Source organism: Pituophis catenifer, unplaced genomic scaffold (genome assembly GCF_029215685.1).
Source record: "Pituophis catenifer annectens isolate HBS135680 unplaced genomic scaffold, rPitCat1.0.hap2 SCAF_2, whole genome shotgun sequence".
Classification (NCBI taxonomy): Eukaryota; Metazoa; Chordata; class Lepidosauria; order Squamata; family Colubridae; genus Pituophis; species Pituophis catenifer.
The window spans coordinates 30,603,765-30,618,788 of NW_027256882.1; the positions used below are offsets into that span (position 1 = coordinate 30,603,765).

The 15,024-nt window shown below is 44.2% G+C and overlaps 1 protein-coding gene across 1 annotated transcript in view; it reads left to right on the plus strand.

Annotated features, from left to right (window-relative positions):
- LOC139310062 (uncharacterized) overlaps positions 1-15,024 on the plus strand; it is a 67,967-nt gene that overhangs the window by 38,890 nt on the left and 14,053 nt on the right. The window contains exons 10-13 of the mRNA XM_070934227.1: positions 2,812-3,107; positions 3,678-4,215; positions 5,146-5,275; positions 7,643-9,001. Coding sequence (XP_070790328.1) covers positions 2,812-3,107; positions 3,678-4,215; positions 5,146-5,275; positions 7,643-9,001 — 2,323 coding nt within the window. The remainder of the gene's footprint in view (positions 1-2,811; positions 3,108-3,677; positions 4,216-5,145; positions 5,276-7,642; positions 9,002-15,024) is intronic.

A 15,024-nucleotide genomic window follows, 5' to 3' on the forward strand; every position in this document is an offset into this window, starting at 1 on the left:
CTTTTTTCAGTGTTGCTGTAACTTTGAACCGTCACTAAACGAATTGTTGCAAGTCGAGGGCTGCCTGTATGTATTTGCTGATGTTTTATTTAAGTTTATATTTGTATTTATATGCATCATCTGCTTTATTAGGGTTGTATATCAGTGATTGCAAGACCTCTGTAGATGCCATATACTAAATCAATAAAACCTCAAACTGCCTTTTTGGCTGAATGGAGAGACAGAGCAGTACATTCTAAGCAAATTTGGAAGTCATTGTGAGACTAATTAGTCCATTGCCATTGTGTTCATTGCTCTAAGTAGACCCCTTCACTGTTTAATGTGAATAAAAAGGGGTGAGTGGAAAAAATACCCCCCCTTCAGCAAGATTAACAGATTAACAGAGTTTGAAGGGACCTTGTAGGTCATCCAGTCCAACCCCCACCCCCACCCCACCCAAGCAGGAGATCTTACACTATTTCGGACAGATGGCAATCCAGAATCTTCTTGAAATCCTCCAGTGAGGAAGCTCCCACAACTTCCGAAGGCAACTTCTGTTCCATTGGTTCATTGTTCTCACTGTCAGAAAATTTATCCTTATTTCTAGATTGAATCTGTCCTTGATCAATTTCCATCCATTATTACTTGTCTGGCCTTCAAGTGCTTTGGAAAATAGCTTGACCCCCCCTCCTATCTGTGGCAGCCCCTCAAATATTGGAAGACTGCTATCATGACACCCCTGGTCCTTCTCTTCACTAGACTGGACATATTCAATTCCTGCCACCGTTCTTCATATGTTTTAGTCTCCAGTCCCCTATTCATCCTGGTTGCTCTTGTCCACACTCTTTCTAGAGTCTCAGGATCTCTTTTTACAGTGGGGTGACCAAAACTGGATGCAGTATTCTAGGTGTGGTCTTTTTAAGGCTTTGATTACTGGCCTGTCTGGCTGCCAGGTGGAATCCACAACCGCTGAAATATTTAACCAGGCTGCTAGATGGACTTGACTTCAGCCCACTCAAGATACCGATGGTTGTTTTGGCTAGGGATTCACGAGAAAGAAATGAAGCCCAACCTGCTAAACTGAAGTCTGGCACTTAAATCGAAGCGCTTACATTCCAATTTCTTTTATCTCAGAGATTGAAGGGGTTAAAATGACAGAGCTCGGCTTCCTAGATGGAGCCAGAAAATTTTCTTTTTTCTTTTCTCCCTCCAAAGCTGCAACTGAATTCCTCTTCCTGTCTTTCCTCCTGGATGGCTGGTTTGAAAGGAAGCACCACCTTTCTACTGTTGCTGTTTAACCCCCCCCCCCCCTTTTTTTTTTTTTTGGCATTTTATATTGCAGATTTGCAAGACTGCAACGCAGCTGTGGAAGTGAGTGAAGGAAAAAGACGGTGGAGAATTTGAAGGGAAAAGGGGCGATCAGGTGGGAACGCGAAGCTCATAAAAGCAAAATAAGAGGCGCTGGGGAGGGGGATGTAACAAAGATTCTGTAAAGCTGATAAGACCCTCCCACCCCGATCCGTATCCCCTTTCGTTTTGGATAGGACGATGCAAAAAATATATATATATGCTGCAGGATCAAAGTGAGAGAGAGCTGAAAGAAGCAGGAAAAGCAGGAAATTTTACTTTTAAAAAAATGGCAATGCAGATTTTTTTTTTATAACCCACATTCAAAATCCTGCTGCAACTCATAACCAGTTGTACCATGCATTCAGCATTTCAAAGCACAGGGAGCCTTTTTTGAAAGGGGGAAGGCACATTTCTTTGCATAGCTTTTCCCCAAACAAGGTTTCTCCAATTGGACTTCAGATCCCATAATCCCTAGAGAGCAGCAGAGTGAAATACGCCTTTAAGGCTAAGGACTGCAAGGGTAGAAGACTGTCTTTCTTTTATCTGACTGAGATATCTGGTCCAGCTAACTCTTCTCTACCCCAGTGTTCTTTAACTTGGCAATCTTAAGATGCATGGACTTCAACTCCCAGAATTCCCTCAGCCAGTGGAATTCTGGGAGTTGAAGTCCACACATGTTAAGATTGCCAAGATTGAGAAATGCTGCTCTCGATACCTTTTCAACCTGCTACTTTGCAAGCAGTCTAGGTTAGAGTTCCCATCATCCCCAACCTGCATGGCTATTGCTGAGAGTTGTAGTCCCAACTCTTTGGGATGAGAATGGTAGTCCACCAGTTTTTGACTGTTTTGGGACAAAGGCCTGAACATTTACCAAGGGTCTCCTGTTGCAGAGTGAAGAGAAGTCCAGTTTCAGCCTATCCGAAGTTTCTGAGAAGAACTGAGTTAATGTACCTTTAAGAAGACCACACATGAGGTTCGATATTAACTGTGGAGCTACAGTACATAGGAGCCCCATTCTGTAGAACTAAACAAGTATGCCTTTTAGTTTTGTGTGATTCTTTGTTTTATTTTGCCTTCCATTTAGGCCTTTAGCAAAAACAGGCTCCTTCTCCAGCACCTCCTGGGTTAGCTAGAAAGAAGGAAGCCGTGGTTGTGGGCTCATCCTACTCATCCCAAGTTTGGGCTCTGCCTTTAACTAGTACTTAACTTTCCTAATGAATTTTGAGAAAATGTTACCTTAGACCAGGGGTCACCAACCTTTCGGACTTCAGGGACCACTAAATTCATAATTTTAAATCCGGCGGACCACTAATATGATCTGCCTAATGACCGGGTGGTTGGGTGTGGCTAGGTAGTTATGTGACGGTGGGCGTGGCCAACTTGATGTCACTCACGTCGAGGGGGACCTCGAAAGCCTCTACTTGCCCCACCCCTCCCAGCCACTCTTCACCTCCCCACCCGAGCTCCGTAGGGCCCCAACAGGAAGCAGTTGCTGGAGCTGAGCAGCCAGCTGAGAAAGAGTTGGCAAAAAAGCTGGCTCAGTTCAAATTGGATCTGACTGAGAAGGAGGCTCAGCAGAAGCACCTCACTGAGGACTATGAGCATAGGCTTGGAAAGACCTGCAGGAGTGCAAGGTACAGGCGCCTGGAGGTTCAGCCGGCTGAGATGGTCCCATCTGGATCCCACTGGAACAAGGCTCTCCAGCTCTTCGCCATCAGTGACACTTCCCTCCAGCCTTCGCCCAAAGCCCCACACCAGGAGGCTGAAGCAGACCCCAAGTCAAAATTTCTGCCCCCCTCCAACCCACACAAAAAGACCCCAAAGGGAGAGACTCTCGGCAGTAACACAAGCGTTCATTGGCCCAGGGGTCGTAGTTTGAGGACCCCTGACTTAGTGCAATATAAAAAATGCAAATAATTTTTCTGCAGACCACCAAAATTTTCTTGCGGACCACCAGTGGTCCATGGACCACCAGATGGTGACCGCTGCCTTAGACAAGAAAAAATAAAGTTCTTCACCTGCTCCTATGGGCTGGTGGAGCATGGTTGTGAAATTGTGCTGCATTGTGATTATTAACCCTGGTTGTGTATGTATTTTTCCTCCCAGAGGGCCAACCAAAACTTTTAAAAAATGGAGGAAGAAGACCAGGCAGGATCCAGAGAACCTGAGAAGAGATTGGAAGAGGTAGGAAGAGGCCGCGATGCCACCTGTATAGAGAGCAGAGTGAAGTTTGTGGCCAAGGAAACACCGTCACTTCCGAAACAGAAGCTAGCAGATGGGCTCCAGCAGGGCTGGGAAGGCCAGCCCAGGCCAAATTTGTTGACCTGCCCGCCATTTCCTTATCCAAGATGGAAGAATCGAATATCCAAATTAAGGCCTGGCAGTCAAGAAAGCCCATCCTCCTTGGAAAGAATGGAGGAAGGGTATCGGTGGCCTAGAAAAGAATATGCTACTCAAACTAGGACAGGCTTCTGTGAGAAGGCCCACAAGGCCTATGCAAACCTGAACTTTCCTGTGAACGTGAAGGAGGAGATTCTGCAGGACATCCTTGATTCGGAGAGGCAGCGCCAACAGTTCAGACGGTTCTGCTACCAGCAGGCTGAAGGCCCTCGAGAGGCCGCTAGCCAACTTTGGGAACTCTGCCACCAGTGGTTGAAACCAGAGGAACTTACAAAGGAGCAGATCCTGGAGCTGCTGGTTCTGGAGCAGTTTGTGAGCATCCTGCCCGTGGAGATCCAGAGCTGGGTCCAGGAAAGCAGCCCCGAGACCTGTTCGGAGGCGGTGGCCCTGGCTGAGGACTTCTTAGCAAGACAACCAGAGGAATGCCAGCCGAGCTCTCCAGAGAGAGACCAAGGATGCGCAAACTGCTGGCCTCCTTGGAATAATGTTTGTGTGGGGACTGGATTGTGCTCTCCAATATGATTTGTTGGGTGGGAAGGGAATGGGGAGATCACTTGGGTTCAAATTCTGGCTTATCTAATGGATTGGGAAAGATTTTTGGAGATCTGTTGCCAGACAGAGCAAGATGTATTGAATTATTGGGCTGACATAACATAAAGCAAGAGCTTTAGAATAGCTTTCCCCCACCCTGGGCCTTTGTAGGACCCCCCTGGCATTGTTGCCAATTATGTTTGTTGCAACAGAAGAGCAAACTTGTTAAACCCATGGGAAATGCCCATGGTTGTGCTTTAATCTGAAGTAATTTTGAATACATCAGCCACATGTAGGTTTTGTTCTATTCCCACCCTTTTTCTATAATGAGGCCCTTGTGCGCTTCTGAAAATGGATGTTTGGCCCAAAGAAGGTTGGTGGCTGCTCTGGTTTAGATGCTCTGGTTATCTCTATGATTAATGGGAGCTGCAGTCCCCAGCAGCCAGAAGCACCCAGGAAAGGAAAGGGGTTTATGATCCACACTCACTTCCTGCTAAGAGGAGAGAGGTCTAAGTTAGAGAATGGAAGTATCTGCCCCACTGCTGGGCAATTTGCAATTACAACTACAATTGAGACCAAAATTTCTCTTGCTACGTGAGATAATTGTTAAATGGGTTTTGCCTCATTTTATGTCCTTTCTTGCCACAGTTGCTAAGTGAATGACTGCAGTTGTTAATTTAAATTTAAATGTTCCCATTGTGATGGCTAATGGGTTTGTGTGTAGTTATCCAAGGAAAAACCACTATTAACCCAATTTGGGGTACTTTATCCAGGTTTAGGAAGCACTGGCTTAAATGGAAAAATGTCACATTTTCTCACAGGAGGCTCTGGCCTCCATCTTGACCAGGTTCCTGTTTGAATCTTCATTCGATATTTTGCTTTCAGATGCCAGAATCTTTGGGAAACATGCCTGCTAAAAGCCCCATTTCAGAGCAGCGGCTGTCTGATGATCCAGGAAAGGGGCAACCAGCCAACAATGGCAAGCCAAAGAGTGATAAGGAAACCTTCTTCTTGGGTAGGTCATAGCTTCTGAAGACACCAACATTATGAAATAATAGAAAATACTTGTAGCTCGGGTTTTAGATTTTGGCAGTGGCTTGCTGTCTGAGCTTGTTTTTCATTTTGTTCCCAAACGTTTCGTTACCAGACTAGGTAACCTCATCAGTGGGATTTTCTTGTCCTAGTCCTCTTTAGCTTAGATATTTTATTTATTTATTTATTTATTTAGTCAAGCATGTATTTTATGACAGATACAAGTATAAACATAATTATAAATACATGAAAAGGATACGAATAAAAGAAAACATTAGGACTGGGACGGTAGGCACGCTGGTGCGCTTATGCACACCCTTGTGTGTCAGTGTGGTCAGTTGGTTATGTGATTGGTGGTTTGTTTGGAGCTATATTTAAATGAGGAATATATACCAACATATCTCTAATCCTAACAGTAACCATGGTGTTCCAACTGCCTTTTGTTATGACTTTTTTTGTTAGGCTCCTTAACAGAACAAGAGAGTTGGAAGGAACCTGGGAGGTCTTCTAGTCCAGTCCCCTGCGCAAGCAGGAAATCCTATGCAATTTCAGACAAGCGGCCGTCCATACTCTTTTTGAAAGCCTCCAGTGATGAAGCATCCACAACTTCTGAAGGCAAAGCTGTTCCATTAGTTAATTGTTCTCACTGTTAGGAAACTTCTCCTTAATTCCAGGTTGCTTCTCTTCTTGATTAGTTACCATCCATTGTTTCTTGTCCTGCCCTTTCCAAAGCACCAGAGGACAGGACAAGAAACACTGGATGGAAACTAATCATAGAGAGAAGCAACCTGGAATTAAGGAGAAACTTCCTGACAGTGAGGACAGTTAACCAATGGAACAGCTTGCCTTCAGTAGTTGTGGGTGCTCCATTTCAGACAAATGCTTATCCAATCTCCTCTTAAAACTTCCAGTGTTGGAGCATTCACAACTTCTGGAGACAAGTTGTTCCACTGATTCATTGTTCTGTCAGAAAATTTCTCCTTAGTTCTAGGTTGATTCTCTCCTTGATTAGTTTCCATCCATTGCTTCTTGCCCCCCCCCCTCCCTCAGGTGCTTTGGAGAATAGTTTGACTCCCTCTTCTTTGTGGCAGCCCCTGAGATATTGGAACAGTGCTATCATGTCACCCCTTGTCCTTCTTTTCATTAAACCAGACATACCCAATTCCAGCAACCGTTCTTTATATGTTTACTTGACTAGGATTGGTCCTGTACAGATCATAGAGAAGGTGTTGTCCTTCTCCATGATGAAAATGAGAAAAAGATGTTTCCCAAGATAATAGGAAAACAGTGAACGATGTGGCTGGATCTTGACATGCTGTCTGAAACAGAAGAATGATGAAAGAATGGTCACAGCCTGTCAGCAGTTCAAAGTAAGCCAGGTCAGGAAACAAACTATGGAACTTTGCTGAGACAGGCTAGACTTTTCCCGTCCTCTTATCCTCTAGTGCAGGGGTCTCCAACCTTGGCAACTTTACGACTTGTGGACTTCAACTCCCAGAATTCTGCGAGTTGGAGTCCACAAGTTGTAAAGTTGCCAACGTTAGAGACCCCTGCTCTAGTGCAGTGTTTCCCAATTCTGGCAACTTGAAGATGTGTGGACTTCAATTCCCAGAATTCCCCAGCCAGTTATGCTCCCATCATTTGTGTTATTTCAAAGTCATTTCCATGACTCCCTACACAACCATTGGAAATGGGCCTTACATGTAGTCCTCCCAAAGATACAAATATTCACATATTTGTTTGCGTGTACCTTTGAGTCAGTCTTGATACCAGCCTGGACTGGCTCTTATAGTTTTCTTAGCAATATTTCCAAAGTGGTGTACAATCACCTTTTTTCTAGGTCTGAGAGAGAATGACTGGCACAAGGTCACCCAGCTGGTTTTGTGCCTAAAGTGAGACTAGAACTATTGGTCTCCCAGTTTCTAACTGGTGCCTTTAATGGTCTTAAAATTTTACCCTGACATGTATTGTAAATCTGAGAATCTTTTTGTTAGAAGATTTTAGATCATAGATATAGAAGATAGATATAGAAGATAAAGTTGACATTCCAAAATTTAGATTTCCCTTCTGCCAAAAATTGTTCCTTTTTTTTTTTTTTACTATGGATAAAATTAAAGAAGTGTTTTTTGACAATGTGTAACGGGAAAGCACCAGAACTGGGTGAAATTCTTCTTTTGCTTTAATGAAACATGTGTTCCTAAACTTGATGAATTACACAATGAGTTTTGAAACTGGCATCTTATCTTCTTCACTTATTGAAGCGTAGATTATAGTTGTACCCTAACTTGGGGAATGATGGATACGCCACGCTATTGGATTGTGACTCACAAGTCCCTGTTGATGCTTGCAGGTAACAACGACACAGAGACAAAAGAAGACGGATTCCTTGAGCAGGAAACATCTTTGGCCAAAGAGACACTTCTCCCATTCCATGATGAGAAGGAGACCGAGCCTGAAAATCAGCCAGAACAGAGCTTTCAAAAAGACCATCCTAAGAAAACCAAGCTTTGCCAAGGTGGTGATGGACACGTTGTCAAAGAAGACCGAATCCAAAATAAAAGCAAAAGAAAATGCACGGAGTGTGGACATCTCTGTGAGGTCAATGACCTTCCTAACAATCAGAAAATGGACCTGGAAGAATGTTATATCTGCCCTCAGTGTGGGAAAACCTTCAAGAATGGAGCCTCCAGCCAGGGAACTGCGGCCAGGGCTAAACCCTATCCGTGCTCAGAGTGCAGCAAGAGCTTTGGCACCAAAGCGGCCCTCCTGAAGCACAAAGCAACCCACACGGGGGAGAAACCCTACGTGTGCTCCGAATGCGGGAAGTGCTTCACGACCAGCTCCAACCTGATCTACCACAACATCGTCCACACGGGGGAGAAGCCCCACAAGTGCGCCAACTGCGGCAAAGGCTTCCACTGGAAGTCGTCCTTGATAACCCACGAGAGGACTCACACGGGGGAGAAGCCGTACGCCTGTCCCGAGTGCGGGAAGAGCTTTGGGAACAGCTCCCAGCTTCTGAGGCACAAGAGGGTGCACACGGGTGAGAAGCCGTATCACTGCTCCGAGTGCGGCCGGAGCTTCAACCAGATCGCCTCGCTCATCGCGCACAAGAGAATCCACACGGGGGAGAAGCCGTACGAGTGCTCCGAGTGCGGGAAGGGTTTCGGTACGCGGACCAACCTGATGATGCACCGGAGGGTCCACACAGGAGAGAGGCCGTATAAGTGCTCCTACTGTGGGCAGAGCTTCAGCCAGAGGACTCACCTCATCATCCACGAGAGGACCCACACGGGAGAAAAGCCCTACAGCTGCTCCGAGTGCGGGAAAAGCTTCAATGCCAAAGCGCCCCTGATCACCCACAAAAGGATCCACACCGGGGAGAACCTTTACCAGTGTTTCCAGTGCGGGAAAAGCTTCAGCACCAGCTCCAATCTCCTGAACCACAATATCATCCACACGGGGGAAAAACCCCACAAATGCTTGGACTGTGGCAAGTGCTTCAATCGGAAATCCTCCCTGATTACTCACCAGAGGACCCACACCGGGGAGAAGCCCTACGCCTGCTTTGAGTGTGGGAAGCGTTTCATTTCGAGCTCGGATCTCACCAAGCACAAGAAAGTTCATCGGGGGAAGCGGGCAGCCTGTCCTGCCACTTTAGGCTATAGCCCAACACTTGAAGAATCAGGGGATCCGGGACAACACCCTTGCTGAAATCTGATACTTGATTGACCTCGATCTTATACAGGTAGTCCTTTACAAACAATCGTGAACGGAGCCCAAAATTTCTGTTGCTAAACAAGACAAGTGAATTTTGCCCCATTTTATGACCTTTCTTGCCACAATTGTTAAGTGAATCACTAGTTGTTCAGTTAGTAACATGGTTGCTAAGTGAATCTGGCTTTCCCTTTGACTTTGCATGTCAGAAGGTCGCAAAAGGTGATCACATGACCCCAGGGGCACTGCAACCATCATAGCAATAGCATCTTAAGACTTATATCCCGCTTCACAGTGCTTTACAGCCCTCTTTCAGAGGTTTTACAGAGTCAGCCTATTGCCCCCAACAATTTGGCTCCTCATTTTACCGACCTCGGAAGGATGGAAGGCTGAGTCAGCCTTGAGTAAAGTGAGACTAGAACTGCCGAATTGCTGGCAGTCGGCAGTCAACAGAATTAGCCTGCAATATGCTTTCTAACCACTGCACCACCATGGTGTCAGTTGCCAATTGTCTGAATTTTGATTACGTGACCATGGGGATGCTGCAACCGCAAGGATTAAAAACAGTCATAAATCACTTTTAGATTTAGGTGCCATTGTAGCTACATAAGGTCACTAAAATAAACTGTTGTAAGTGGAGGACTACCTGTATAAAGCAGGTCCTGGAGACAATGAAGTGTCATGGTTAGTAGGTCTCCTAACCAGGGATTACCTCTTTGCAGTATTTTATTTGGTAACTCATTTCGCACTTGGGAGAAAATGTGGGTTGGGTCTACTGAAACTCTTATCTACTATGATATTCTTCCTCCTAGCTTGCTGACTTTCTCCTGATGTTTTTGGGAGGGGAGAATAAATGGGGGGAGGGGTTACAACTCTTCTTTCCCATCCATTTCTCTAGAAATGGTCTTCTTGGTATCCACAAGTAAACTGGAGATGCCCAGATGCGGGAGATTAGCTGCCTTTCAGAAGTGTCTATGGAGATTCTCAGTCATCCAGCAGGTCATGGTTGTCCCAAAAGTGCTTTTTCAAAAAGCAACTGGACTTCCTTGTTTTTCCTTGAAGACTGTTTCGCTTCTCATCTAAGAAGCTTCTTCACGGAAAACCTGAAGAAGCAGCTTCTTGGATGGGAAGGGAAAAGTCTTCAAGGAAAAGCAAAGTCCATTCGATTGCCTTTTCCAAAAGCATCTAGGGGTGCCCTTCAGAAGAAGCTGAGAAAGTTGTTCATGCGATTCTTACTTGCCAATTAGGTTTCTCCCACCCACCCCCAAGGCAATTTTTCCTAAAGGAAAACAACCGTGGATTTTTAAAAAATCTCCTGCCTTGTTTTTTTTCTCTCCATCTTCTGCTCTTTTAGTGGTTAAAAAAAAAAAAAAAAATCTGAGAAAAAACAGTGGTGGGATGATGGTGCTGACAGCCTGGAAAGGGAACCACAATCAGAAAGGAATTTAAAAAGCCTTGGGGGCATGGGAAGGCAGGTTTGAAACTGTTTTCTACCATCTGTTCCTTGCCCTGCAAATCTTCTCTTTTCCTGCAGGCTTCTCCCCCACCCCCCACCACAGTGCAGTAAAAATGAGTGCTACAAAGAACCGCAAGCCATAAAAGAGGGTTTAGACCCACCTTCCCTAATCCAGAGTTCTTGTCAGACCTGGGCCCCAAACTTGGTCTCTTATGAAAGAAACACTCTTGGCTCCATTTGTAGTGAAAAAGGTACTTTTACTTGTAGGAAGCTAGCACCTACCCCTCTCCTAGAAGAATAAAATATTTTAGGAAGTATTAAAAAGGCAGAATATATTTCCCTGGATGAGAAATGGAGAAACATGTTTTAAAGACAAAGCAGCTCCCATCTTCCTGCCTCCCCTCCCCTTTTGTCAATGTGCCAGAAAAAGAAACCCAATTCCCCCCTTTGTTAATGGACCATCATCTGCAATACAATAGGACCCATCTAGCAACAGAAACTCTCCACATGACACCTGGGGAGATTACATCAACCAGCAAGGCTAGCTAAGACCCCCACCTCCTGGGAGTCTGACAACCAATCAGGATACTCTTCTTGTGCCCCAGGAAGTTCAAAGCCAGAGAGGGTATAAAACCCAGGGACTCTCAGCATCTCTGCCCTTTTCTGCTCAGGAACTCAAACCATGTGATCCTGTCCACCATTAAACCATCTTTCCAAGCAGTCTCCATGTTTCCAGTGTCTTTTTCCCCACTTGGAGCTGAACCCAGAAGGATATTTCTTCCAACATATTAAAAGCCAGCTGGTTACAATAAGCAAAAGCCCAGAACTAAGAGTTTGACCGCCAAAATCCCCAAGTTAATTTTCCCTTTCCTGGCCCATCCCGCCCTTGTCCATTTACATTCAGAGAAGTTGTTTTGGTAACAGTGCCTGTTGTGTTTGGTTAGATGGATAGGTGCTGCATTCCATTCCCAAGGACTGCACGACTATTTCCCATGTCTTCCTTTCAGGTTCCTCTTTACCCCCCCCCCCCCAATTCCCTCCACCCATAAAATATGGCAGACTGACATCTAGCGAAGCAGAGAGTTGATCAAAAGATGGCAGCTCTGATAGTGGACACCAATTCTCATAATAACTTAGCCATCATAGCCACTGGTTTAAACACCTGGCTCGTCTTAAAAGATGGACCATTTACAGGACCATGTCCTGTAAATATTTTTTTTTTCATGAGGGGGCAAATCTATATTTCAAAGGGAGGTTGAAAACCATTATCAATGAATTTCAAGGCTGGATTTTAAACCTTTCTTCCTGTCTCTGCTTCACTGGGATCAGAAAACTCACCTAGGCCTCAAAACGCAATGCTGGAGAATGAATCCTGCATAGAAAAAATTGAACAGTGGATTTGAGCTGGGCAAATTGTTTCAGTTTCACAGCTATATTGGGATATTTCAATCGGAATGGTTGAGACCTTGGGGGTCTTCTACTCCCACCCCCTGCTCAAGCAAGAGATCCTATATATACCATTTCCGACAAGTGACTGTCCAGTCTCTTCTTAAAAGCGTCCAGTGATGGAAGCACCCACAAATTCTGAAGGCAAAGCCATTCCAGTGGTTAATTGTCCTCACTTCTTTGTGGCAAACCTCTCAAATACTGGAATATTTGATAATGGATAAATGAAAAGGTGTGGACTTCCTTTCCTAGAATTCCCTGGCCAGCAACGGACAGAGTAAAAATGAAAACAACATTAAATCAATAATCCAAATCAGTTTCAATAGAAGAGAGTCTGTAGCTCAGGGTTCAGTGGTGGAGTCCTTAGTGCTCTTTAAGTTTGGTGGTTTTCATGCAGACATTTCATTACCCAACTAGGTTACTTCATTGGTTTCTACCACAGACAAAACTACATCCCCACCAACACTAGCAGAGCAAAGCTTCTGTTTGTAAACTGAACAAGCCCCACCCTACTTCGCAGGGATGATGTTACCTAGTGGGGTAATGAAACATCTGCAAGCAAACTACCACCTTCAGAAATCACCAAGGGCTCTGTGTTTCTCAACTTTAGCAAGACTGGCTGGGGAATTCTGGGGGTTGAAGTCCATACATCTTAAAACTGCGACAGTTGAGAAACATTGGTCTAAAACCTTTATATGTAACTTTGGGATGCTTGTTTAAACTTCAATGCCACCATCTGCAGTATAGCAAAAATGTATTTTGTTCTGAAAACAAAAATCCTCCATAATCATACCTGGCATGCCCTTTCATAGTTTTTTTATATACATGTATTCCCTTTGGGTCAAGATTTGTGGGTTGGGAATTGCTAACATAGTTCTGTACAAGTATTAGTTGTAGATTCTAAATGAAATTTTCACAAATATTTCATGTTCCATTATTTGTCTCTCTTTGGATACACTTTTGGCCAGTTTTCCTAATGGGTGTGCCAGCTTTTTTTCTTCTTTTACATTTGGACCACTTTAAATACTGGCACTCCCTTTTCTTCCTCTTGAAGCCATTTTCTTCCATATTTCCTGATTGTTCTTTTTTATAGCGTATTATGTCTCTTGAAATTTGTGACTTTCTTAATATGGAAAAAAAAATACAACATGTTTTGTGATGTACTTATTAAATAATGCCCTGTTAATTTTTGTTGTTGCTGGAATTCTTTGACTAAACAAAGACATAAAACCTGAATAATCTATAAATTGGGAGAATTGGAGGCTAAATACAATTCAAAATCCCTGCATGCAGAACATTTAGCATATCAGAGAAAAGTTCTAGGGCTGCTTAGAGTCCTGTTTCCTAAATGCAAGGAGCTGGGTACATTTCACCTGCAAAGATAATATTAAGGATATGCAAGAACTTTTGAGTATCTGAAAAGAAAGGAGTTATTTTCTGCTGCCATAGAGGAAAGATTTGAATAATTTAATTGGAATTACAACACAGATTTTGCCTAAATATTAAGAGTAATATGGTAAAGCTATCATTGGATAAAGGAAGTATTTTAAGGCAAGAGATCTCAAATAGCTACATTTGAAAAGATGAAGTTACATAATGGATGTGGATGCCCATTTGAAATGAGGCAGTCCCTCTCATAAAATGGCTGCTTAAGGGGACATTTATTTTATTTATTTATTCATTTATTTTATTCAATTTGTATACTGCCCTTCTCCTAGTGGACTCAGGGCGGTGCACAGCCAGAACTTAAACACATACCAATACAAAATTTAAAATTTTTAAAAGAATTACATGACTTTGGCCCAAAATTTAAAACATTCAAACTAAAACCCATTGACAATTTAAAAAGCTAAAAAAAAAAAGGGGGGGGGAGGTTCACGCCAGCCCTGCTTGATGGAAAAGAAAAGTTTTTAGGGCACGGCGAAAGGCCTGGAGATCCGATAGCCTTCGTATCTCCGGGGGCAAATCGTTCCAGAGGGCAGGAACTGCCACAGAGAAGGCCCTCCCCCTGGGGGGTCGCCAGCCGACATTGCCTGGCTGACGGCACTCTGAGGAGTCCCTCTCTGTGGGAGCATACTGGTCGGTGGGAGGCTATCGGCGGCAGAAGGCGGTCCCGCAAATACCCAGGTCCTATGCCATGGAGCGCTTTAAAGGTAGTAACCAACACCTTGAAGCACACCCGGAAGACCACTGGAAGCCAATGCAGCTCACGCAGGAGAGGTGTCACATGGGAGCACCCCCTCACTCCCATAATCCCCTGCGCGGCCGCATTCTGCACCAGTTGGAGCCTCCGGGTGCTCCTCAAGGGGAGCCCCATGTAGAGAGCATTACAGTAGTCCATAAACACTTGCAAATTATTTTGCAGCATATTTTGCCAGCCCGAACCTGCAAGTAGGGAGTCAGGAAAGCTAAAACCCAGAATGAGCTAAAACTAGTAACAAAGCCAAAAATAATAAAGTTTCAATATGTAAGGAACAAGAATATCAAGAAAACAATAGTTACACTACAGGTAGTCTTACGACTAGTGCTGCTTTTGATATGTTGGTTTCCTTCCTTCCTTCCTTCCTTCCTTCCTTCCTTCCTTCCTTCCTTCCTTCCTTCCTTCCTTCCTTCCTGTCAAAACAGGGAAGGAATTGGTAAGGGAATACCTATTTACCCTGGATGAATACAAATCACCTTGACCTGATGGTTACATCTCGGGGTCTTGAAGAAGCTAGCAGATATCATTTTGGAGACACTGAATGTAATCTTTCAAAGCTCACGTAGCACAGAGGAAATATCAAAGGACTGAAATAGAGCTGATATGGTTCCCAATAACATTGGAAATGACATCACCATAAGTGTGTACTACAGCACTAAACCAAACAGAACAAATAGACAAACGTTTTGCCAATGAGTCAGTGAAGATGGATAGATAAGAAATAAGGCAATAGTAACAGAAGACTTTAACTATCCTGACATCCACTGGGAGACAAACTCTGCACCTAGTGGAAGATCAAACAGGTTCCTGATGACGAATATAGCAAACAACTTTGTCTCTCAAAAAGTAGAGAAGCAGACTGCAGGGTTACCTATACTGGTCCTAATACAGAATACAGAATACTAGAGTTGGA